This window comes from Microtus ochrogaster, chromosome 6, assembly GCF_000317375.1.
Source record: "Microtus ochrogaster isolate Prairie Vole_2 chromosome 6, MicOch1.0, whole genome shotgun sequence".
Lineage (NCBI taxonomy): Eukaryota > Metazoa > Chordata > Mammalia > Rodentia > Cricetidae > Microtus > Microtus ochrogaster.
Genome location: NC_022013.1, coordinates 12,423,287 through 12,447,487, shown reverse-complemented (window position 1 = coordinate 12,447,487; position 24,201 = coordinate 12,423,287). Strand labels below are relative to the sequence as shown.

Here is a 24,201-nt window from a genome sequence, read left to right as displayed (position 1 = left end):
TTCAAGAATGCTTTATTATTTTGTTTGTTTAGAATCCAGCCTGCTCCTTTTCTGAAATTAAAGATATTTGAGTTTTCTAAGGAAATTTCTCATGATAGTGTTATTCCAGAGTATGGCAGGAGGCTCTGAAGGCCACCTGCCACCTTTCTTAGCAATCTGATCCTGATTGTCTCCAGGGATACAGGAGGAAGGAGCTTGGCTCTCTTGACCTCTCAGCTGAGGGCTGACATTCTGAATTGTGAGGAGCCATAGCTAATGGGCTGTGTGAGCTACTGTTTTTTTTTGGGGGGGGAGGGGTACTGCACACCAGTACAAGTCTTCTGGACATGCAGTTAAATCCTGCTGTTCTGTGCTGAGCCTTTTACCCTCTTGACTTGCCCCCAAATTGTTATTAGTCAGAAAAAGTTTCTAAACTGCATTAGATAGATGAGACACTTAAAGTCCTTCCTTCCCTTTGGGTTACTCCCTTCGGGTGTTAAAGTATGCAAGTCTTACAAACTCGGCACTCAGCCCAGACTTTATAAGCTGTGCATCATCCTCTGGAAGAACAGAAGTGGCCGCATGGGGGTGCGGGGGGGGGGGACTGCTGTGGGACAGTCTTTCTGTATGCTGTGAATATGTGTTGCTCTCATTGGTTGATAAATAAAGCTGTTTTGGCCTATGGCAAGGCAGGATAGAGCCAGGCGGGAAATCCAAGTAGAGATACAGGAGAAGAAGGGTCTAAGAGATGCCAGCCAACTGCTGAGGAAGCAAGACATGGAGAAAATGAGGCAACAAGCCATGAACTACATGGATAAGAAATATGGGTTCATTTAAATGTAAAAGCTAGCTAGTAGTAAGCCTGAGCTACCGACCAAACATTTATAAGTAATATTAAGCTTCTGAATGGTTATTTGGGAACTGGAGGGTGGGAGAGAAACCTCTGATTGCAAAAGATAGCTTCCTGGCCAAGTTACACCTCTAAACCCTAGCATGTATGGGACTTGAAAGTTATTTCTGTTCTTTCTTTACACTTCTCCTTCCCACTTTCTCCTGGATTTCTCTAGAGATCTAAGATGGATATAGGCGAGGTGAGTTAAGATGTATTCACCCATCTTAAAAATTTTGTTTTTTGAAAAAAGGCATTTAGATGGTTTAGGAAAGAAAAAACTATTTCTTGTTTTGAGAACAGATGCGACTTACACACATCTCTCTGTGTTAAATATTATAGCTAAGTAGTTGGAGTGAGTGTGGCAGGAACAGAATGCCTGGGCCCAGAACTTTCTGGCATTGGTGGAGCTGGAGCTGGACCTTAAAGGTAGGCAAGCTTTTGGCAGGAGAAAGTGGGCATTTCAGAGGCCCAAGCAAAGCATGGCAGCTAGACTGGGCTGGGAAGGTCAAGGTTCCTGGAGGAGTGTGGAACCCAGGGCTTCGTTTTGCCCAGGGTGAGAGGAGTGCTGAGTTATGAGTTAGGAGAGTGCTCCCACGCTGTAGTGCTCAGATACGTACTCCGTGAGTGCAGGGAATGCTCATCAAATGGTTCTTAGGCGCCAGGCTGTGCTCCGGTTTCCTGCAAGTTATTTAACTTCACTGTCAGCTGTCTGGCTAGTTTTTATTGCATTCCCTTTTAATGCATGAGTGGGAGAGTTGACATGTGAAATGGGACTATTTGGGATCAAAACCCAAAATGCTCTATGAGCTTTTCTTCCTAGAAAGATAGGTGGTGCTGGATCCAAAGGACTTGAGTGCCACACAGAGTGCAGCTAAGCTAGGTCTCAAGCAGGCTGCAAGGGATCCTCGGCGACACTGTAGCAGTTTCTAGGGTGTTTCAAGTTGTCCTTTGAAAGTTAAGGAACTATGTGGTCTCCAGCATGATATCAGTGTTTCAGAAAACATTCGAGTGAGGTGAAATATGGTTCTCATCATCAATATGGCCATCGCCATTTAAAACCAGACTTAAACAGTCTGTGCATATGGGTACAGATGTAGTTTTCCATCTTAAGCTGGGCTGTGTCTGAGTGTGGTGGGCTCTTGGGGGCTTTGGATTTGCTTGACCGAAATCATCCTTAACTTCAGACAGCTGAAGTGCTAGGCCAGTAAGTGAGGTATTCTTAGTTCTCAGTCCTAGATCTACCCAAACCAGCTTTACAGGGCGCCATCTCCACCATGTGCTTCCATTTTACAAACTGGTGGTATTTGTTTGGTTTTCATGGCGGGGGACAGAGGTCCACTTTAGTGGTTTCATTTCTTTGTGTAGCCCTGGCCAACCTCGAACTCACTCTGTGTACACCAGGTTGACCTTGAATACAGAGATCTGCCTGCCTCTGCCTCCTGAGTGCTGGGATTAAAGGTGTGTGCCACCACCTGACTTTTATTAAATTGTATGTGCTTTATCTAAGTGTATGTTTATGTGCCATGTACAGGCCTGGTGCTCATGGTGTTGGGTCCCCTGGAGTTGAAGTTAAGGATGGTCGTGAGCCAGTATGTGCTTGTTGTGAACTGAACCTGTGTTCTCTGCAAGTGCAACAGGTGCTCTTAGCTGAGCCATGTCTTCAGCCCCGTGCTTGGGTTTTTCGTTTTATTATTATTATTTTTTATTTTTATGGGCAGCCAAACTCAGATCTTCACACTTGTGTGGTGAGTACTGTACTGACCGAGTTGTCTTCTGAACATTAATGATTTTAAACCTGAGCATACTCAGCCCGCCATACCTGCAGGTCCCACATTTTCAGAGGCAGCCCAGCCTGAGATGGAAAACTATATCTGTACCCACATGTACAGACTTGTTTCTTTGTTACAGTTCCCTAACCTGTATAACTTACATAACATGCACATTGTAGCAGGTATTATAAGTAAGATAGTTGTAGGTAGAAGTTTCTTGTTCTGATTACCTGTTCCCAAATTACCACTCTGCGGGCAGTGGTGGCGCACGCCTTTAATCCCAGCACTTGGGAGGCAGAGGCAGGCGGATCTCTGTGAGTTCGAGACCAGCCTGGTCTACAGAGCTAGTTCCAGGACAGGCTCCAAAGCCACAGAGAAACCCTGTCTCGAAAAACAAAACAAAACAAAACAAAACAAAAAAAAGAACAGGCTTCTATTAACCAAATTACCACTCTGAGGCTTATATTAATTGTAAATACTTGGTCAATAGCTCAGGTTTATTACTAACTAGCTCTTAGATTTTAAGTTAACCCATATTCCTGTTTACACTCTCTTTTGTGGCACATTTATTTATTTATTTATTTATTTATTTATTTATTTATTTGTGGTACCTTTATTAGCATGGTACGTTCATGCCCTGCTTCCTCTGCATCTGGCTGGAGACTCCTGACTCCGCCCTTTTCCTTCCCATCATCCTTAGTTTGGTTACCCCACCTATACTTCCTGCTTGGCTACTGGCCAATGAGTGTTTTATTAAACCAATTCCAGTGACAGATCTTTACAGTGTACAAGAGGATTGTTCCACAGCAGACAAGTGGTTAAAGTATGTGAGAGGCAGTGACCAGGTTATATGCAGATGCTATTGTGTTTTGGTTTTTCATTTCTTTTACAACTATTTTTATTGGAGGCTGGAGAGTTGCTTTAGTGGTTAAGAACACTCGTTGCTGCTCTTGCTGAGGACCCACATGGTGGCCCATAGCTCCAGTTCCAGGTAACCAGATGTGGCTTCTGATTTCCACAGCCACTGAGACTGCATGTGCCGCACAAGTGTACACGCAGGTGAAACACTCAATACACATAACATAAACAAACCTCACTATGAATGCAATCATCTTTATTCATTTTATGCATGTGTGTGCATGCGTGGTCCACACCATGGAATGACATACATGTGACAATTGGAGGGCGCCTTGTGAGAGTTGTTTCTCTCCTTCTACTACATAGGTCTTGGGGAATCAAGGTCATTCTTGATGGCAAGGCCATTTTTTGTTTTTCTGAGACAAAGTTTTATCCTATAACCAGGATGGCCTGGAAATGGCTGTATGGCCCAAACTGATCTGGAGTTTGAGGCAGTTCTGCTTCAGCCTATGGAGTTGGGCCAGGCTGTTGTGACATTTTATCCCAGGGACCTGAGTCTGTGTGTACTGAGGAGTTCTCATGGATGCAGAAGGATGTCTATATAGAGCACCAGGAAGCTTACAGTGGGAAATAATTGTGTTGTTATGAAGCTGTGCCGAGTTAAAAAGTGAGTATTCGTGCTGTGCACCAGTCACGTGACTTCATAACGGACCCAGACGCCTCTGAGGCCCCACCAGCAGTTCTGCACCCTTCATCTCCTTCTTGCACACTACAGTCTCCACTCCCCAGCCCCGCCCTTATGGTTTATTGACTGCTCTCATTAAAGCTTTCTGGTAGCTTGGATTACACCCATGGAATGTAAGAAGGGCGCTGGAGGTCCATTAATAGGATCAGCAGCTGTCAATCTCAGAGGGAGTCTGGGTCAGAGCCCAGAGCCCGCCATCCCTTCCTTGTTGTCAGCCTTCTTTGAGATAGCCTCCATGTGCTTTTTGAGCATTTTCTCCTCAGAAAAGAACAGATTCCAAAGTTTTGGTTAGTGACTCCTGAAGGTGACTTTGGACAGACAAACTGACCCAAACCAGGGTAGGACTTAGAAGAAGTTGTGGACTCTTGTTCCTTACAGTATATTCTGAGTCTCAGAGTTGCATTGGCCTCTAGACTGGGCTGCAGATACGGTCATGCCTAGTGATCTTTGTTTGAGTTATTGTACCAGTAATGGCCAGAGTTGGAGCATCCTGCTGAGAAAAGCCCTGGGCTCACAGCGTGGAGTGTCAGCTGCTGCTGCCTCTCAGTGCGGTGACAGCCTTCCTCTGCCAAGGGAGGGATGGGCATGGAAGGTCACAGCAAGTTCAATGGGAAAGTAGCTTCAGGCAGGGCTGTGGCTTACTGTGCATATGAAGGCGCTTATTCAAAGCTCGTTTAGAGACAGCTCATTTTGTTTTTTTTTAAAGTGTATTTTCTAGGGGACATAGCTGCTGCAGAGGGTTGTAATTACCTCCTGGAGTAGCAAGGCAGGCACCCTGGTAGGAACAGCAGGCAGGTTGCAAGGACTGAAGAACCTGGTCACAGCAACTGCTCATCCTCCCTCTATCATCGCTTGGGAATATGGAGCAGAGTAAGACATATGGTTTAGTCCTAGAGACTCATGTCTAGTGAGACTGTGCTCACCTTGCCCATGGAAGTCTTTATGCATTCTTCCTATCCTGGTATGGCCGAGCTCTCTCTTGATCTGCAGACATACAGGTGTGGAGGCAAACTCGTGAGTCCTCACCACAGATGATCCTCAAGTCTAGAGCTGCCCACCTGGCTTCTTCATGACCATAGGCTTCCTCTTCTGCCTTCCCCACCTGTTAGATCAGAAGACAGCTTGCAAGAGTATAATCGGACATTTCCTGTGCCTACTACCTGGTCCCCAGTAACCGACTCAGAGGCTGAATGTGATTTATAAATGCTTGACCGATAGCTCAGGCTTGTTACTAGCTAACTCTTACATTTAAAATAACCCATATTTCTATTTATCCTTTGCCACATGGATTGGTACCTTCATTAGCATGGTGCATCCATCTCCTGCTCCCTCTGGATCTGGCTGGTGCCCTTCTCCTTCCCATCATCCTCAGTTGTCACCCTGCTACCTCCTGCCTGGCTATTGACCAATAAGCGTTTTATTACATCAATTCATGTGACAAATCTTTACAGGGTACAAGAGATTTATTCCACAGCACAAGAGTCAGCACTGTCTTTCCACTGTGTGGGTTTCTGGGTTTGAACTCAAATTGTCAGACTTGGCAGCAAGTGCTTTTACTCCGGAGCCTTCTAGTCAGCCCATCATATAGTTTCTGTGCTTTGCAGCCTCTCTGTCTGCATTCTCTCACTTCTCATGGCCTGCCTGTCCTTGTCCCGAGGGGGCCTGCTGAAGCCTGGAGGGTATTTTTAGCACCTAGCGTATCAGATTCTGACTTGTGTCTTCCCTCACTTCTTTTCTCGGGCTGAGTCTAGGGAAGGAGCAGTCATTGCTGGCTACCTGCTGGTGACCTCCCTGCCTCCCCAGTCCTCCAGGATGTTTGCAGGGTGATCTAAGGTGCTGCTATCCCTTTAATGACCACCGGGAAAAAGGCTGATAAAAAACGTCTTCTAGACTTCTTGTCTTTAGTTTTGCCACCCTGGTTACAGTGTCATGGAAAGCGCTGGACTTTGGAGCCTTGCTCAGATGTGGAGCAGGTGGCAAAGCTGTCGCTAAAACAGGGAAATGTCCAAAGCCCTCCTGCCTTCTCCTGCCTTTCAGAACTGTGGCCCACAGGCTGTGCGTGGTGTGTTTTGCTGAGGACAGCCACGAGCATGGCCCAACACAAAATTGTAAACTTATTTACAGCATCGTGAGATCTTCATGTGTGTGTGTTTCTGTTTCTCAAACATGAACTTTGTAAATGATAACATTATCTTGTGGTGCCAAGAGGTTGTTCTTGCCTGGCCCTGAGGCCTCAGTAATCCTCTTGTGGTTCTGAATTAGGTCGCAGCAGCTATGGAAATCAAGCCCGTGTGCATTCATACATGAGATCGATTGCCAGTCCTGGGCCAGGGTCTCAGGCAGGATACACTCTTCTCTAAAGCCACGCTTTATCAAACAGGATGAGTAAATGTTAAATGTTCTCTTGAATTTGCTTTTCATCCCTGCTTAGGCTGCAGTTATTTCATTTAAAGTAATTATATTATGACACTTTAAGCATTTAATCAATTGTGTATGTGGTGTGTATGTACATACCTAAACATGGCAAAGGGCATGATTGAAAGTGAGAGGCAAGCCTCTGGGATCAGCTCTCCACCCACCACGTGGGCCCTGGGTATTGAGCTCAAGTTCTCAAGCTTGGTAGCAGTCCCTTTCTTGCTGAGCCATACCACCTGCCAGTGAACTCAACTCTCCACCTCTTAACCACTCTTTGCTCATCTTTTCTAAAGGTGGTCCCACTTGGCAGTCCTTTTTACATTTGAAATCATGGCCAGATAAGAGTAGGAGCAAGCAGAAAAGAAGCTGGCTGGCACTAGACAGATTACCCTGAGGACACCATGGGGCAGTCAGGTGGCAGCTTACGCGATCTTGGGGTATGATGATTGCAGGTCAGGGAAGCCAGGGAGAAGGGAAGACCAAGCCCTGATGGCGGAGCTTCCATTTGAGAAGAACCACTTGTACTTGGTCCTGGAAGGGATTGGTTGGTCGACTGAGTGGAGGAGGCACTCAGGGGAAGTGGGAAGCCAAGTGGGGATGGGGCAGTGCTGTAGGGGAGTAGCTCGGCCTGGCCTGAGACTGCAGTGAGAGCTTAGAAAATTAGCTCAGGGCTGGTTTGCTGGCGCAGCCGCTAAGGTGCTTGCTGCCAGCCCGACAACCTGAGTTCCGATCCCTGGCCCCACACTGTGGAGGGAGAGAACCAGCTCCTCACAAATTGTCCTCTGAACTTAACACCTGCTTGTGCCCCTTGCAATAAATGTATAAATGTAATAAAATTAAGAAAGCAAAGTTCTGCCAATGTATTGACATTTCACAGGCAGAAGAGATGTGAAATTAATCTAGAACTACTTGGTTGAGAGAAAAAGGAGCTGAGGCCTAAAGAGCCAGGTAACTTCCTTTCCAAATGCTATAGCACAAAGCCGAACAAAGGAGGGGATTTTCTGAACCCACACTGATACTGGCATTGACAGAGAAGACTTAGAAACCAACACTTGTGTGAACCAGACCCCAGGGTAAAGTGCAGTGTAAGTGAAATTTGTCTAGTGTGTTTCTTTGCTTAGCTTGATCCACATAAATAATAGAAGAGTTTGGGACAGCTCCAGTGTAGAAAACTTTCCACATTATATTGATCAGAAAATGTTCAGGAGAATGTTCCACTAGGCTTGTTAATAATTCTCCTCCTCCTCCTATTCTTACCTTTTTTTTTTTTATTTTTAATTCTGAGACAGGGTTTCTCTGTGTAGCCCTAGCTGTTCTAGAACTCACTCTGTGGACCAGGCTGGCCTTGAACACAGAGGTCCTCCTGCCTCAGCTGCCTGAATGATTAAAGGTGTGCACTACCACACCCAGCTTCTTCTGTTTTTAATGGAGTCAAGTCTCCATCAGTGTTGGAGCAACTGTCTAGTCTCGTGTGTTGTTGGGATTGTTCTTGCTGAATGAGAGTGTGTGTGTGTGTGTGTGTGTGTGTGTGTGTGTGTGTGTGTGTGTGGCTTCCTGACAAGTAGAATATAGGAAAAGGTGTGGGAGCTTGAATTGGTGAAGGATCAGACCTCCTGGGCTGTGTGCACTTAATTTCAAAATCACTCCCTTTGGGAAGAACTCTTACCTTTCAGCACATGAGCTGGTAGGCCTTGTCAGCCCTGAGCCGCCTGCCTGCCCTGCTCCTGAGCTGAGTCCAGCCCTTTGCTGTAAGAGCTTACAGAGAAGGCGGGGACCCTAGTCTTAGGAAGACCTGATGTCTGGGCCAGAGGCTGTCTCTCTTTCACTGTGGATGTTCAGTTTATGTGAGGGGCAAACATCTCATCCTGAAATAGACCACAAAACACGTCTGGCCTTAAGCTCTGTTTCTCGAAAGTTGTAGGCTTCCTAATGAAAGCAGCCTGATCTTTGGCTTTGTGCCCGATACCTACAGACGGTTGTAGATGGGCTAGTTGGAAGACTGATGGTCTTTCATGGGAGGAGAGTGCGCATATCCTCTAGACCTCATTGTTTTTTTTTGTTTGTTTCCCTTCACCCCATGGCATAGAGCTGGGCACCATGGCTCCTTCACCCCATGGCATAGAGCCGGGCACTGTGGCTCCTTCACCCCATGGCATAGAGCCAGGGATAGTGTCGGAACCTGTAGTCTCTGTTGTTCAAGAGTCTGAGGTGAGAGGTGTGCCACTGTCATTTAATTTTTAATTGTCAACCAGCCAGTGGACTTGCCCTGTTGGGCCGAGTGTTCCCGTAGCAGGAGTTGTATGAGATCTGCACTCTGTGCTGTAGTACACAGGAAGGGAAGGCGGGTCTGGAGAGAGGTGTGCAGTCAGTTAATCCCCTTCCTCCCTGGATCCTAATCCTGATTTCTGAGTGATCACGGAAGATGGATTCTAGAGGTCAAATACAGAGTGCACCTTTATTGTTTTTCTTTAACTTGTATCATGAAAAATTCGAAATATACTCTAAGTGGAGAGAATGTCATAATCTGCATATAGTTATCACCTGGTTTCATGTTAGTTTTCTTAGGATACCTGCTAGGGAAAGGTCTGCCCTGTTGTGGTAGCGATAACCATGGACCTGAGGCCCTCTCAGGTGAGGATTCCCTCTTCACCCTGCGGAGAAAACCAGACAGTCTGCCTTTCTCCCTGGTAGCAGCTCCTAGAGGAGCTGAATCGATGTGTTTCAGGTTTAACACATTAAGGGCTTGGAAGAGAGCTCATTTGATCAAGCGTGAGGATCCAAGCTTGGTCCCCTAGATGCACATATACAATCCGGGTGTGGTGGTACACACGTGTGATCTCAGTGCTGGGGAGCAGGAGACAGGCGGGTGGCTGTGACTCAGTGGCCAGCTGGCCTAACCTACTCCATCAGCCTCAGCCTAGTGAGAGCCCTTTGTCTTTAGGGAAGTGGACAACACTTGTCTTAGTCAGCGTTCTGTTGCTAAGAGACACCATGATCCCAGCAACTCTTATGAAGGAAAGTATTTAATTGGGGCTGGCTCAGAGTTCAGAGGTTTGTCATCCCGGTGGACATGTGCTGGAGAAGGAGTTGAGAGTTCTACATCTGTGTCAGAGCAGCAGGAAGAGAGAGCTGCTGGGCCTGGCTTGAGTGTTTGAAACCTCAAAGCCCACTCCAGTGATATAACTCCTCCAACAAGGTCACAGCTACTCCCAACAAGGCTACACCTCCTAACAGTGCCGCTCCCTCGTGACCAAGTATTCAAATATTTGAGTCTGTGGGGCCATTTCTATTCAGACCACCACAGCGCCTGAAGAATAGTGCTTGGATTTTCCTCTGGCCTCCACAGCCACAGCACACACCAAGTCTTTTCAGATACTAGGAGTCCTAGTACAATCTTTCCTCCACTTTGGAAAGCTTGTGTGTACGTGCATGTCTGTGATGTGTGCTGTATGCATGTGAGTGTGGGGTGGGTGCAAATGCAGAGACAGAGCAAGGCATTTGGTGTCCTTATCACGTTTGCCTTCCTGTTGTGTCAAATTGCACCGTTATATATGCGTGTAAGTTTCATAGTACAGACATGTGTGATGTCCAGGACGAAAAGTTGCTTTCACACAGCCCGTGTATGGGAGGTTTGTAGAGTCATTCTCTCTGCCGCGTTCTTCAGGCTTCACCTCCTGCTCAGGCTTCTTTCCATGTTAAGTGTCTGCCGCTCTAGAGTGGTTCTTCAGTAGCTGCATCATAGCTTTGATAGTGAGGTGATGTTATCTGTTCTGTTCGACATATGCACGTGTGTGTATATATATTTATTTTATTTTATTTGTTTTGTGTGTGCATACACACATGAGTGCATGTATGTGTGTTGGCACAAGTATTGTGGTCAGAGGACAGCTTGTGGAAGTCACATTTCCTCCTTCCACTGTGTGGATCCTAGGGATGGAACTCAGGTTCCCACACTTGTCATCAGGCGCCGTTACCAGCTGAGTCATCTCTCTGGTACTTGTCCTGTTATATTTTAATTAACCCCTTCCTTTAAAATGATTAAAAAATTACTGTATATATTTAATTGAGCATCTAACGTGGGCAGAGTACATTTGTGATAATAAAAACCACAAAGGACTTGATACAGTACTGCTGATTGTCTGCTGGCTTTATTGTGCTGCTTCTGTGTTTTGTTGATAACTATCTTCTCTTGAATCCACTCAGGAATAGCAGGTCAGTAAATTATTAGTGGTGATGATGATTCTAACTGCCTCACTGAAACAAATGCACTGTTAGAAAACTCACTCTTTTCTGTAGCATGCAGCTCATTGACATTTGAATATTAACAGTTCTAGAAGCAACACTGTCTAACTAAAAATTAATAACTTTATTTATTTTGTGAGTGTGAATGTGCACACATGCCACGGCACAACTTGTGGAAATTCATTCTTTCTCTCTACCTTGTGGGTCCTGAGGAATTGACAGCTCGTCAGGCTCGACGCTAAGTGCCTTTACCTGCGGGGCCACCATTATCTAACCTTAAAAATCTTCATTTTCCAAGGAAGGAACTCCCTAGTCATGAGCAGCCGTGAGTGCCTGGCAGTGGCGCCCGTCAGCCAGCCACATTTCATCCCTGAGCGTTTTCTGTCACTGTCCCAAATATTTCATGAGCGCCATATAGCAGGTGTCCTTTTGTGCTTAGTTCACGTCACTGGCAGGTACTGCTCTCAGGCTGTTTTATTCATGTTGTGATATGAATTCAGCTTATTGCATTTCATTATTCCCAATACTCACCGTGGAGACGTGCCGTGTTTTGTTACTCACTGTACTCGTGGGCTGACTGCTGTGAACAGCCGTGTTTCGAGCACTTGTGTGTTGTCTTGCAGACAAACTTTCTCTTGTCGTGAGTGTTTCTTTAGGAGTGGAACGGCTGGGACAAAATTTCCCTGGTGTTTAATGCCGGCAGATTACGAGACTGCGCCCGTCACAGCCCCACCAGCGGTCTCTATGTTTAATGCCGGCAGATTACGAGACTGCGCCCGTCACAGCCCCACCAGCGGTCTCTATGGGTTCCCGTTCTCCCGTGTGCTTGCCCACGGCTGCCATCATCTCTGAGTTTTAGCATCTGGATTTCCTGAGATTGGGCATTCTACTCTTTTGTCTTGGCCCACCCATGTGGGTTACAAATCTCACGAGAGATACCTAGCCCACCTCTACCAGGGTGACCTGGATCTAAAATCTTTGAGTTAACTAATGCACAGCATTTTAGTGCTGCCTGCAGTGAAACTAGGTTGCTGATGCCTGCAGTTCAATGGATTAATTTTTCTATAAAAAAATTTTTAGGGTGCACAGGCCAAATTGCAAACTTCAGTTTCTAAAGTTCAGGTCTTAGGACATCTTTGGGGGTCTATCTTGTCTTCTACCTTGTTTGAGTTTCATCATCTGAGAACTCCAGATTGCTTGGCTCCTCAGATTCTGGGAATTTTCCAATCTTTGCCTCCCTCCTGTCTTGCTGTAGGAACGCTGGGATTAACATTACATAATACTGTACCCAGCTTTACCTGGGCTCTAGGGATCTGAACTCTGGCCCTTGTGCTTGCCCAGCAAGCATCTTTCCCATTGAGCATCTCCCCAGCCCTGGACGCTGCTGTTAGGAAACAGTATGAGCATAGTTCTGGGAGGACCTGTGAAGGCGTAAGTCACAAACAATCCCACACCAGTTTGGAATTATGACCAATAGAGAAGCTATTTATTTAAAGGGGAAAAACTTACAGATCACCATCCCAGACAACAGCCCTCTATGCAATCAGGAATGGAGCCTACTCGCCGGTAGCGGAGCCAGAAGCCAGAGAGAGCGCAGAGGGAAGTGGCTGCTTTTTTAAAGGGAGAGAGACCACGCCCCAGTGGGCTGGTTCTCAGCGGCTGTTGGCTGAAGGAGTGGAAGGAACGCCCCCAACAGACCTGAGATTTTTCAGTTTAACCCGTGAGAGCCCCAGGAGTGTGTCACCACGACTGTCTCTTTCTTCTGGTCAGAGTGAGATGCTTCCTGGGACTTCTAGAGAACTTCCTTGACTTTCTATAAGGTGGTGCAGCAGTGCTGTCTGCTTGATGGGGCCTTTACCAGCCAGAGTAGTGGGGTCACTGGAATAGAGAACTGGGTTGTATGTACTTTTTTTAAAATATTTATTTATTTATTTATTTATTTATTTATTTATTTATTTATTTATTTATTATGTATACAATATTCTGTCTGTGTGTATATCTGTAGGTTAGAAGAGGGCACCAGACCTCATTACAGATGGTTGTGAGCCACCATGTGGTTGCTGGGAATTGAACTCAGGACCTTTGGAAGAGCAGGCAATGCTCTTAAACCACTGAGCTATTTCTCCAGCCCTTGTATGTACTTTTTAATCTCTTTTTTTGAAGTTACTCTATCTTGCAAATGTTCTATACTTGTACATTTGCACAGCAGTAGGTCATATGTTTCATGAGTACATGTTAGGAGTTCTAAGGACTTGTGATCAGAAGTGTTTGAGGCTGCTGATTTAAACTGTTAACCACATTGAGACATGAGTAGAAGGTCGTAGGTCCGTCATAAACTCTGAGGAGGCCGTAGGTGGAAGCCCAAGGCTGCTATTGCCAGTTCAGTGTAGACCACAGAATGGAATAAACAGGGGAGCTCCAGCCAGAGAGCTCATAGAGCCCTGACGGCCACTGTAGCTCTGTAGTCAGGGGACCGAAGGTGGCTTACCTGTCATCATTTGCCGGCAGAACTAGAGTCGGGATGTAGATATAGTGCCGGTTTCTCACACAAGAGCCCGGCTCATCATGCCTTGGTCCTATAAAGGAGTGCAGAAGCCGTGGGAGAGATGCTTACATGGTGAAGACATGGTGCTCAGGCCTGGGCTCTGAGTTCAGTCTTGTAACTCCACAGAGACAGAAGGAGAGGACTGAGTCCACAAAGTTGTCCTTTGTCCTCCGTGCCTGTGCCCCTCCCCCATCGTGCATAATGGAGGGAGGGGCCATGGGAGGAGTTGGAGGAAGGACAGGGGGAAGTGATGAAATTATACTTTGATGAATGAAATATGGACAGAAGGATATACGTCAGAAAGAATTCATATTTAACTTGACTTCAGATTCGAGAGAGAGGTTTTTCCAAGGGGACAACAAGCGAATTCATTCATCTCTTGAGTGGATTAGGTTCTAGACAATGAGTAACTAGGTGCAAATTTCTATGTTCGTGGACTTTGTGTTCTGTTTGGAGGGAGAATCAATTTACAAGTCACCTGAATACATTTTGCAGAACTTTGGAAAACTGTGTTTACCACAAGAGAGCAGAGCACTGTGGGAGTCTAGAAGCCAGCTTTCTGTCTAGGGTGGTGTCTGTGCAGCCTCTCAGGATTGGGTCTGTACATAGGTCTTGCTCTTCACCCCTAGTTCACTTCCTGACCTCTGAACCCGCTGCTTTCTTCAGCAGCCAGAGTCATTCCCTGGTCCATTGCCAGAAAGGCTGGAGAATTCTTTTAAGACGAGTAATAGCTTTCACCTTAAAAAAATATTGAGATACCTAAAATTTAGCACATGTATAGTTCATTTATTCTTACAGATTTGTAGAGCTAGCACCACAATCCTGGTTTAGGACATTCTCCGTCCCCCTAAGATCCTTTATGCCTGTTTATGGTTACTCTCCATCTGAACCACAGCCCCAGGAAACCATTTGTCTCCTTTCTGTTTCTGGAAGTTTCTCGTGAGCAGACTCATCCAGCATGCAGTCCTTGGCACTGTGTTTTTTTCACTGAGCCTCATAATTCTAAGTGCCCCCGAGGTGAAGTGTGTGGAGATGCGCAGTTTTGTTTATCTCGTTAGTGCTGTAACTCTTAGAACAGATTAGTGTTTTAAATCTGCCTCCATTCCTGCATGGTGATGGGGGCCTAGCTCTTAAGCGCTGCCCTGCTGTTATGGCTGCCCCATGCCCCTTCCATGGCCTGCCTCTGATGGAGGAAGGTCATTGGTTGATTAAATAAAGAGGCTGCTTGACCTGATAGGTTAGAACGTAGGTGGGAGGAGCAGAACGCTGGAGGAAGAGGAAGTGAGCTCAGAGACTCGACAGCTCTCCGCTCAGGGGGCAGACGCCTCAGAGAGACATGATGCTCCACTCCTGCGGGCAGAGGCGAGAGCTCTGCTCTCTGAGGCACACGCGATGAAGCTCCGACCCAGGATGGACGTAGGCTAGAATCTTCCCGGTAAGCGCACCTTGGGGTGCGACACATATGATTGGAAATGGGTTAGTCCAGGTGCGAGAGTTAGCCGAGAAAAGGGCTAGAGCTAAAGAGTCAAGCAGTGATTAAAAGAATACAGTGTCCGTGTAATTATTTCGGGTAAAGCTAGCTGGGTGGCGGGACACAGCCCACAGCTCTTATTACTACATGCCTCGTTTCTTCTTGCTCACTTAAGTTTGTAGCCAGCTGTGCTGCTGGGTAGCCAGAGTCTTCGATGGCCATTGAAAGTTACATTAAGCAACATTTACGAAATAAAAACTTCTGGTTCCCGTTCGCACAATTTATTGTGTGTGTGTGTGCGTATGTGCATGTATGTGTATGAGTGTGTGCATATATGCATATGGCAGCCAAATATCAACCCTCAGGTATCATCCCTCAGAATCTGGACACCATGTCTACCTTGTTCCTTTTTTTGGGACAGGGTCTCTCACTGGAACCGGGTCTCACCAATGAGGCTAGGCTGACTGACCAAGGGCCCCAGTTATCTGCCTGTCTCCGCCTATCCTGCACTAGGATAGCAAAGCTGTGCCAGCAAGCCGCAGCCAGAGGGCGCTGGTGAGCAGAGACCATCGTCCTTGTGTGACAGCAGCGGCAGCTGTCACTTCAGCCCCTGCGTGTGGCCACCATTACTGCACTGAACTAGGTTGTCGCAGAATACTTGATGTTATTGATGCGCTGTACTGGGCAGGTCTGACTTCTAAATACAGCTTCTGAAGTCTGCCTCACAGTACAGTTTCACCGTTTGTGACTGTTGCCTCCTGGAAAAAGAAGGGGTTCGACGGTGCAGTGCCCTAAGTCCCTTTCAAATAGTTACATCTCTGTGTGGGGCAGTACCTGGCAATAAGCATCTCCAGATGGTATCCAGACAAGGATTCAAGAGTCAGCACAGTGGTGTGGCCATGAATGTCCAGGAGCTCCTTAGGTGACCTCTCTGTAGGACCAGTGCTCACAGCGTGCATGCATGGAGCTGACTCCTGATGCTTCCAGACTCAGTCTTTCCTCCTGCATTTGTACTGTGCTCTTAATCTTGGAATCGGAAGTGAGTGCAGTAGAGAGTGCTAATTAGTTTCTCTTTAGCTGATATCAGGCTCCAGCTGAACAATGGAAGCAACAACTAAACAGCGTGGAGATATCAGCAGCATGTACCCTGACTCTCAAGGATCGCCACTGCGTTCTGTGGCAGCGCCAGTGTAGAAGGGAGAGCATTTTTATACCTATAGATATCCTAATAGACATTGGTGCTGAGATATATAGCACACTTGTGGACATGTGTGTCCTAGGAGATAGCAGCACACGTGTGTGTGTGTGTCTGTGTGTGTGTGTGCTCCAATGCATGTGGAAGCCAGAGGTCAGATGTCTTCATCAGTCCTTCTCTACCTTTATTTTTATTATTTAATTTTATTTATGAATTTAGTTTACTTGTTTATTTTCGAGGTAGTGCCTCTCTATGTAGTCCTGGCTGTTCTGGAACTCACTATGTAGACCAAGCTGTCCTCAAACTCAATAGATCACCTGCCTCTGCTGGGGTTAAGGGCATGTACAGTCACCATGCCTAGCTTGATTTGATGTCTTGAGATGCTGTCTCACTGATAACATAGTCTGCTAGACTACATGGTCAGCAAGACCTGGGGATCCCCCTGTCCCTGCCTCCCCAGCATGAGGATTACAGGCACCACATCTGATACTTCTGTGGGTTCTGGGGATGGACACTGGGTCCTCACACTTGATCGCAAGCACTTTACGAACCCAGCCCTCCTCCTGGCCCTGATGAAGGGGCGGTATCCTTATGGGTACCTACTGTGTACCAGGCATATTGATAAAGCTTGTTAGCCCTTCTGTGTGCTCTGGAGAGTGGATGTATAGTTAGGTGGTGCTTTTCACACTTGGAAATGGGATGGCTGGCAGTGGGCGGTGAATGAAGCCTGGTGTACCCTGTCCCTCATAAGTCTAGGCTTAGCGAGCCTGTGTACTTTTTCAGGACCTGGCGTTATCAGGGCACCAAAGAGATTCACATGACTTTGGAGGTCACCTGGTGTTGGCTGGGAGGCGTTGTGACTTGCCCAAACCTGAAAGCACCGGGCCTGTGTAGAATGTGGTGGAGCTGCACTGAAAACAGTCTCGGCAGAGTTTGTAAACATCATGGCCTTGATGATCCACGGGTTTGCCCTGCTTTGCTTCTCTCGCAGTGCCTTATGATGAGAGTCAAGTAGGTCCAGTTCACAGCCTAGGCCTGTGAAGTCTGTGGTTATCTGGCTCGGAAAATCTCCTACCCCAGGATCATGGGGTTGTTGCTGACATGTGTTACTTGTGCCTGGCGGGTCGCAGGAGCCATTCTCTTTTTAGCCCCTCTAGGTACCGCACTGACCCAAGGGCGTTTATGTTAAACAGCACCGTTCCCACTGCTCTTCCGTGGTGCCCCAAGTGCTCGCGCCCTTTCCTGGCTGTTGGTGAATTCTGTTTGTTATCAGCCAGTCTGTGTGTGAAGCAGTGGCTCCTGCCTTTGTTCCTCCTGTTCTGCTTCCCAGTAGGTGTACTGAGTGTCTCGCCATTTGTATCTCTACACATATTCCCCAGGCTGTGAAGTCCTTGCTGAAGGGGAAGCCAGGTGTGGAGCTATGGCCCTGTAACCCCAATTCTTTTCTCTTGGGCATATCCGAATTATCAGTGTTACTCTTGTGCTTTGGGAGCAGTTTTCAGTAACTATGGGCTTCCTTAGCACGCTCATACCTGCCAGCTGACCAGCTGGTATGACCGCCCAGTGAGTCATAGAAGGCGTCACTGGACACTGGATGCCAGAGGGGTGATTCGCATTCTGAGTGGGACTCGGCAGTGTAGTGTGAGGTTTTATTGTGCTGCTCAGAACGGCGCACAATTTAAATTGTATAAATTCTTTATTTGGGGGAATTTATTATGGGATAAGGAGGGTGGAAGACAAGTGTGGCTGACTTTGCTCCCGCGTTAGGACTGCAATCTTGGTATAAGACCACGTGTGAGCACCCACTCACCAGCTATCGTGCCTGGAGAAACGATGCCACGGATGCTGACCCTCACCCGTCGTTACCTCCTTCACGTTTATGTCCAGGAGTAGAATTGCTGGATCATATAGTTAAGTTTTATTTAATTTTTTGAAGACAGTTCCCACACTGACACTCAGTTACACTCCCACCAGCAGTGTAGAGTTCTTATTGGCACGGTCCCTTCTTCCCTTCCCTCCTCATCCCTCTCTCCCCCTTCCTTTGTAGTAGCCGCCTAGTGAGCCAGCTGTTGCTTTCCCCACTGGGGCTCGGCTGTCTGAGCATCTGTGTGCTCTGTGCGCCTCTGCTGTGCACCTGTGTGTGCTTCAGACTCCTCTAACCCATTGCCTCCTTTGGCTGTATTTTGGATCTATCCCCGACTTCCCTCCTGTTTCTCTTGCTCTGTGTACAGTGCACTTTAAACAGAGCCATTCATTGACTCTTAATTTGCTCTCTTCATTATTTGGTTCTTTCAAACAAAAAAAAACCCAAAACAAACAAAAACCCCCCAACAACTTTAGAATGCCATTTCCCTCTTCCCAGGCAAATAAAGATGCTATAAAAAGTTATTCTCAGTGTCTGGGTACCCTTTCCCAGGGGATGATAGCCCTACGAGAAGGGGGACCAGTTGGTACAGGTTATCTGTACATTTTCATCTCCTAACCTAGTGGTCAAATTAGATCTTTAGCTTTTCCTTAGGGAAAATTGTTGCTTCCCCTCCCTGGAATTCTATCCCTCCCCCTCCCCCCTTGGGAATTCTATCAGGATACTTATTATATTTCGTTTCCCTCTCTCTTCCCTGTACAATTTCTCAGATAGCCTTGGTTTTGATCTTAACAGTGGAGCACTGGTGGTGTTTTGACTTTCCCTCATGTTTTCCTTGGGACCTCTCCTGTCTCATAGGCCTTGGAGAGACTGGAGGTGAAGTGTGTATTCCATTATATTACATTTACGTCACCAGCATGACTTAGTGTTGTTCATGCTGACCTTGGTCACCTGGATGAGGTGGTTTATCAGGTTTGTATACTTTTCTCCTTACTGTGCTCTTTAGTAGGGAAACTTAATGTCGTGGCCCAAAAGTAAGACTAATATTTTGAACTAAAAAAAATTTTTTTTTAAAGAAAATGCTCATAAATAAAGCTATTTTAAAAGTGTGGGGGAGGTGTGGTGGCATACTCCCTTATTCCAGTGGCCCAGAGTTTGAGACTGTGAGCATGGGCAACACATTAAGTTCCAGGCCAGTCCGGGGCATAAGTTATAGATTCCGTCTCAACAAGAAGAATGGAAAAGTACATTTTTCTTTACACTTCCAAGTCTAATTCCTTCCCGGCCTGGTTTAGTATTTGAGCTCAGTGGGTTTGTGTGGAAATTGGACGTGAACTAGGGTCCGGAAGCCTGTGGGAACGAAGCGCTCTGCAGCCATGGCTAGTTTCATGGCTACAAGCCACTCTTGTAGTAGTAGCATCACAGCTGCCCTCTAGCGGGCACCTAAGGAAGCGCTGGTAAATAATCAATCTTGAAATTGTCTTTGAACTCTCACGCGTGGAAAAGAGGTTTTGTGGTTTTCCAAAAATTGCACCAAGGTAAAGCAGAGCTCTAACCGATGCAGGTGTGTTGTCAGGCGTTAGCAGTACTGCCCTCACTATGCGTTCATTGGACAGTAGCGCAACCCCAAGAAAAGGATGGTTGCTTGCAACTACGCGCTCCCCGCAGCCAGAAAATTCCAAACCCGGGTTGGGTTGCGGTGACCACTGCGTGCGGCCTTCCCTAGCCCGCGCGGTGGCCAGTATTTTCTACAAGTGCAGCTTCTGATGCCGATTACTCTCTCTACTTTCCTGAAACTCCCGAGGGGCTTTCAGACGCCTGCTCGGTTTTACCCAGAAGGCCGAGCGCCAGACGTCTGAAAATTTGCATGCACGCCTCTCTAGGCGGGGCCGGAGGAAGGCGCAGTACTGCTGCTGGTTAATTTGCATACGCTACTCTGGGGGGCGGGGCGGGGCGGGCCAGGCCGGGCCGGGATGGGCGGTGGTGAGGTTTCTGTGGGTTACGCTGCTTTTTCTATTCAATGGAGCTTCGCCCAGGCGACTTTTTCTTCCAAACTGTAACCGTTTTTTCCGTGCCGAGCATCCTTTCCTGAGCAGCTAGCTCAGCCTTCCCAGTCATTAGGCGCCCCGGGCTCTGGGACCGTGAGGACCTGATGTGCCAGCGCTACCTCGCAGCACCGCTGACGCTGTGCCTGTTTCCCGTTGCAGGTGGTTCTACTGGGCATGGACATCCTGTCTGCACTGGTGACAAGGCTGCAGGACCGGTTCAAGGCGCAAATTGGCACAGGTAAGCCGCGACCAGCAGGACTCACCCACATCACACCTTCACTGTCTCTGAACTGGCACCTTTCCCTCTAATCCCGAAATATTCCTTCCTGCTCTGACCTCGAATATGAAATATTTCCAATTAAGGACTTTATGCAAGATTAGCCATCAGACGTAATGCCAGCCAGTACGTGTCCCCAGCCCCTCCTCTGAGAGGCGTGTTTTTTTTTTTTTTGAAAAGTCCTACAAAAAAGGAGCCAGTTGGATTTTCTCACAGATTAAATGTCACTAAATCAAGGTATTTCGTGGTGGCAGTGTAAACACTAAGCTTATATGACTGTATCTGTAGAAAATCTCCCCATTTCTTTTTCTTTTTCTTCTGTTTTGTGTGGGCAGTGGGTATAACCCATGGGCTCGGTGTGCCTGTCCAGCACGCTAACCACTGAGCCACAGTGTTAACTGGTATTTCCCAGATCTGTTTTCATTTAATTGTTTCCGTTTTGTTTTCCAGTGTTGCCAAGTCTAATAGACAGACTGGGAGATGCTAAGGACTCCGTGAGGGAGCAAGACCAAGCCCTGCTGCTAAAGATCATGGACCAAGCTGCTAACCCCCAGGTAGGACAAGAGAAGCACACCTGTGTGCACAAACAGTGTTTGTACAACTCCCTGGGCTTAATTTCTTTTAAACAGATGGGTTGGAGATTGTCTTAGTTAGGGTTTTTGTTATTTTGACAAAACACCATGACCAAAAAGCAAGTCAGGGAAGAAAGGGTTTATTTTGCTTCCGCTTCCGCTGTGCTATTATTCATCATGGAAGGATGTCAGGACAGGAACTCAAACAGGACAGGCAGGATCCTGGAAGAGGGGCTGATGCGGGGACCACGGATAGGTGTTGGCTACTGGCTTGCTTCTCATAGCTTGCTCAGCCCACCTTCTTATAGAGCCCAGGACCACCAGCCAGGGCACTGCCCACCGTGGGCTGGGCCCTCACGATTGATCACTAATTAAGAAAATGCCCTTCAGCTGGATCTCATGGCAGCGTTTTCTCTACTGAGACTCCTTCCTCTCTGATGACTCTGGCTTGTGTCAAGTTCACATAAACTAGACAGTACAGTGATGAACAGTCTGATGGCCCACAGTCCCACCTTATGAGAGATTTAAATATATAACTAGCAAAATGTATCATTTGAATAAATTAGTGGGTTTGACATGGTTAGTGAGTGTTTGATTAATCTTTTGTGCCCTTCAGGTCATTGAAGAGACTGGCTCCCATTTTCTCTGGAGAGGGGTAGCTGGTGGTATCTGAGGAGCCAGTGGGCCTGGCTGGGCCCCTGGTTTCTATATGACAGTTAGCTGGGCTTGCTAGAATGGATGGACCCAGCCCTGTCTTCCAGGGTCCTACTGACCGTTGTTGGGGGATGCAGCTGGAGCAGCCAGCAGCAGTTTCCCAGGGGAGATAAAACAAAGATTAGGGTGAGCCTCAGTGAGGAGCTGTTCCCGACAGAAGGTGTGTGAGCCTACTGTCATTTGGGCTGCGCTGTTCTCAGTCATGATGTGGGGTAGTTAGACCTCCTTGGGGTGCGGGGAGGATCCGGTAGTGTACATCAGTGCACTTGCTTTTCACACTTTAACTGGAAGTGGTTGATAAAATAATTCGCTGTCTACTTCAGTGGGATTGGGAGAGGACCCTGAGAATGGACCAGTTTGGTTCCTGTTCGACTCCTTCCTTACCACGAAGGGCTGCAGCATCCTGACCCTCTTCCTTATTGCGAAGCATCCTTACCCTCTCTCTTGTTTCTTGTCACTTGCAGTACGTGTGGGACAGGATGCTCGGAGGTTTCAAACACAAGAACTTCCGCACGAGAGAGGGCATCTGCCTCTGCCTTATTGCAACACTCAATGCGTAAGTCTGGGGTGAACCTGCTAACTGTGCTTGGCCAAAGCTTCTTTTGTTTGTTTGATTTTTCAAGACAAGGTTTCTGTGTGTAACAGCTCTACAGTTTTGGCTGTCTTGGATCTTACTCTGTAGACCAGGCTGGCTTCGAACTCACAGAGATCCACTTGCTTCTTCCTCCCACGTGTGCACTGATACTGTCCGCTTTTTTCTTCTTTTCTTTTCTTTTCTTTTCTTTTCTTTTCTTTCTTTTCTTCCTTCCTTCCTCCCTTCCTTCCATCCTTTCTTTCTTTCTTCCTTCCTTTCTTTCTTCTTCAAGATAGGGTCTCGTGTATGTCTTGAACTTCTGATTCTCCTGCCTCCACTCTTCAAGAACTAGTATCACTGGCATAGGCCAAGATGTGTCCTGCTTATTTGGCTCTGGGGATGCTGAGTAACCATTTTAAAGTCTAAATTACATTTCCAGCTCCTTAAAGCTTTAAAACAAATCAAACCCACCACCACCCTCCACTCTTTCTTCTGAAGTAATTAGATCTACAGGTAGTTGTGAAGAAACGTACTGGGAAGTAGCTCCTTCCCTCCACCTGCCCAGTGTAGGATGTCATACAGGACAGCGTAGCCTTCAGCAGGATGTATGGGTGCTACCCACAGAGCTTGCCCACATTGCCACAGCTGCACACAGGCCCCCACCTGTTTGAGGCCCCCACCTATTGCCATTTTACCACACACGATAGCCTGTGGCAGCCACTGATTTGGACTTTTATCTCTATGACTTTGTCACTTCAAACTGTTACACGAGTGGAATGCAGTCTCCTATGCCCTGTCAGGGTTGCAGTCTAGATCTCCATGTGGTTAAATTCCCTAGAGCTTGCACTGTATGCCACTGATGGAGATGATTCATTTTGTTTCAGTGCTGGGCACAGTCCTTTGGCATAGAATCTATCCTGTGGTATAGATTATATTGTATAGAATATATACTGCAGATGTAATCCAGTTTTAATTAGCCATTTATCAATTAACTAAAATGTCGTGGCTTCAAGTTTGGGCCTCCTAGGAGTAAAATTGCTGCACATATGTATACAACTTTGTGCACAAGTGTAAATTTCAGTTCTCTGAAGTAGAGTACAATGGAAGGGCCATTTCCTAAGCCCATTTTTTGTTTATTTTTTATTTATTATGTTTGGGAGTTTTGCCTGCATGTACGTCTGTGCACCACGTGATTGCCTGGTGTCCTTGGAGGCCAGAAGAGAGTGATAGATCCTCTGGAACTGGAGTCCAGATGGTTGGGAGCAGCTGTGTGGGTGCTCGAGCCTTCTGGAAGAGTAGCCAGTGCTCTTAACCATTGAGCCATGCGTCCACTCCCCAGCCCATTTCTAATTTTTAGAAGAAACTGCTGGAGTTATTTCCGGAGCTGTCTGTGCTGTTTTGTAGCGTGTATTCACAGAGCAGGTCTGGGGCATCAGCATCGGAGTGGCGAAATGGCTGCCAAAATGTTACATGATTAAGAGTGTTTCCTTCTTTCCAGGGGATCTGAGTTTGGTTCCCTGAACCCACATCAGGCGGCTCACAACTGCCTATGGATTTTGTTTCAGGGGACCTGGCATCTTCTTCTGGCACACAGACAGACAGACAGACAGACAGACAGACAGACAGACAGACATGCGCATAAATAAAAGTAAAGATGGAACTCAAGGAAAAGTGACAAACTCAAAGTTCCCCAGTAGAGCAGAGCCTAGTCAGATGCCCTGCAGCCATCTTGTCACTGTCTTGTTACCAGCAGCAATCACAGAATGTCTGAAAGCACCCCCGCCCCCAGATGACCCTGAAGAGTTTGGTTGGCAGAACAGGAAGTATGAGCTGCACAGCAGAGTGAGGATCTGAGGCAAGCGCCATGGCAAGGTGCAGGCCTGGTGTAGTCTCCAAGGCCATGGAAGAGCGAAGAGCGTGGGCTCAGCCGCGGGCTCTGGGGTGCTTCGGAGCCATTCTGAGTGTGCGGGGCTAGTCCTGGGGGTGCAGAAGGGCAGGTGTGGGCTCGGAGCCATTCTGAGTGTGCGGGGCTAGTCCTGGG

General features: G+C 47.2%; 1 protein-coding gene and 1 non-coding gene across 28 annotated transcripts in view; one reads left to right on the top strand and one right to left on the bottom strand.

The window, feature by feature from the left end:
- The window catches only part of Clasp1 (cytoplasmic linker associated protein 1), a 215,163-nt gene that overhangs the window by 59,488 nt on the left and 131,474 nt on the right, over nt 1–24,201 (top strand). For all 27 annotated transcript variants that reach the window (XM_013346681.2, XM_013346680.2, XM_026779748.1 and 24 more), the window contains exons 3-5: nt 20,183–20,261; nt 20,751–20,854; nt 22,051–22,142. In XM_013346681.2, coding sequence (XP_013202135.1) covers nt 20,183–20,261; nt 20,751–20,854; nt 22,051–22,142 — 275 coding nt within the window. The remainder of the gene's footprint in view (nt 1–20,182; nt 20,262–20,750; nt 20,855–22,050; nt 22,143–24,201) is intronic.
- On the bottom strand, nt 19,493–19,617 carry LOC113456222. The gene has a single exon (XR_003377079.1). It is a non-coding gene; the product is annotated as a U4atac minor spliceosomal RNA (small nuclear RNA).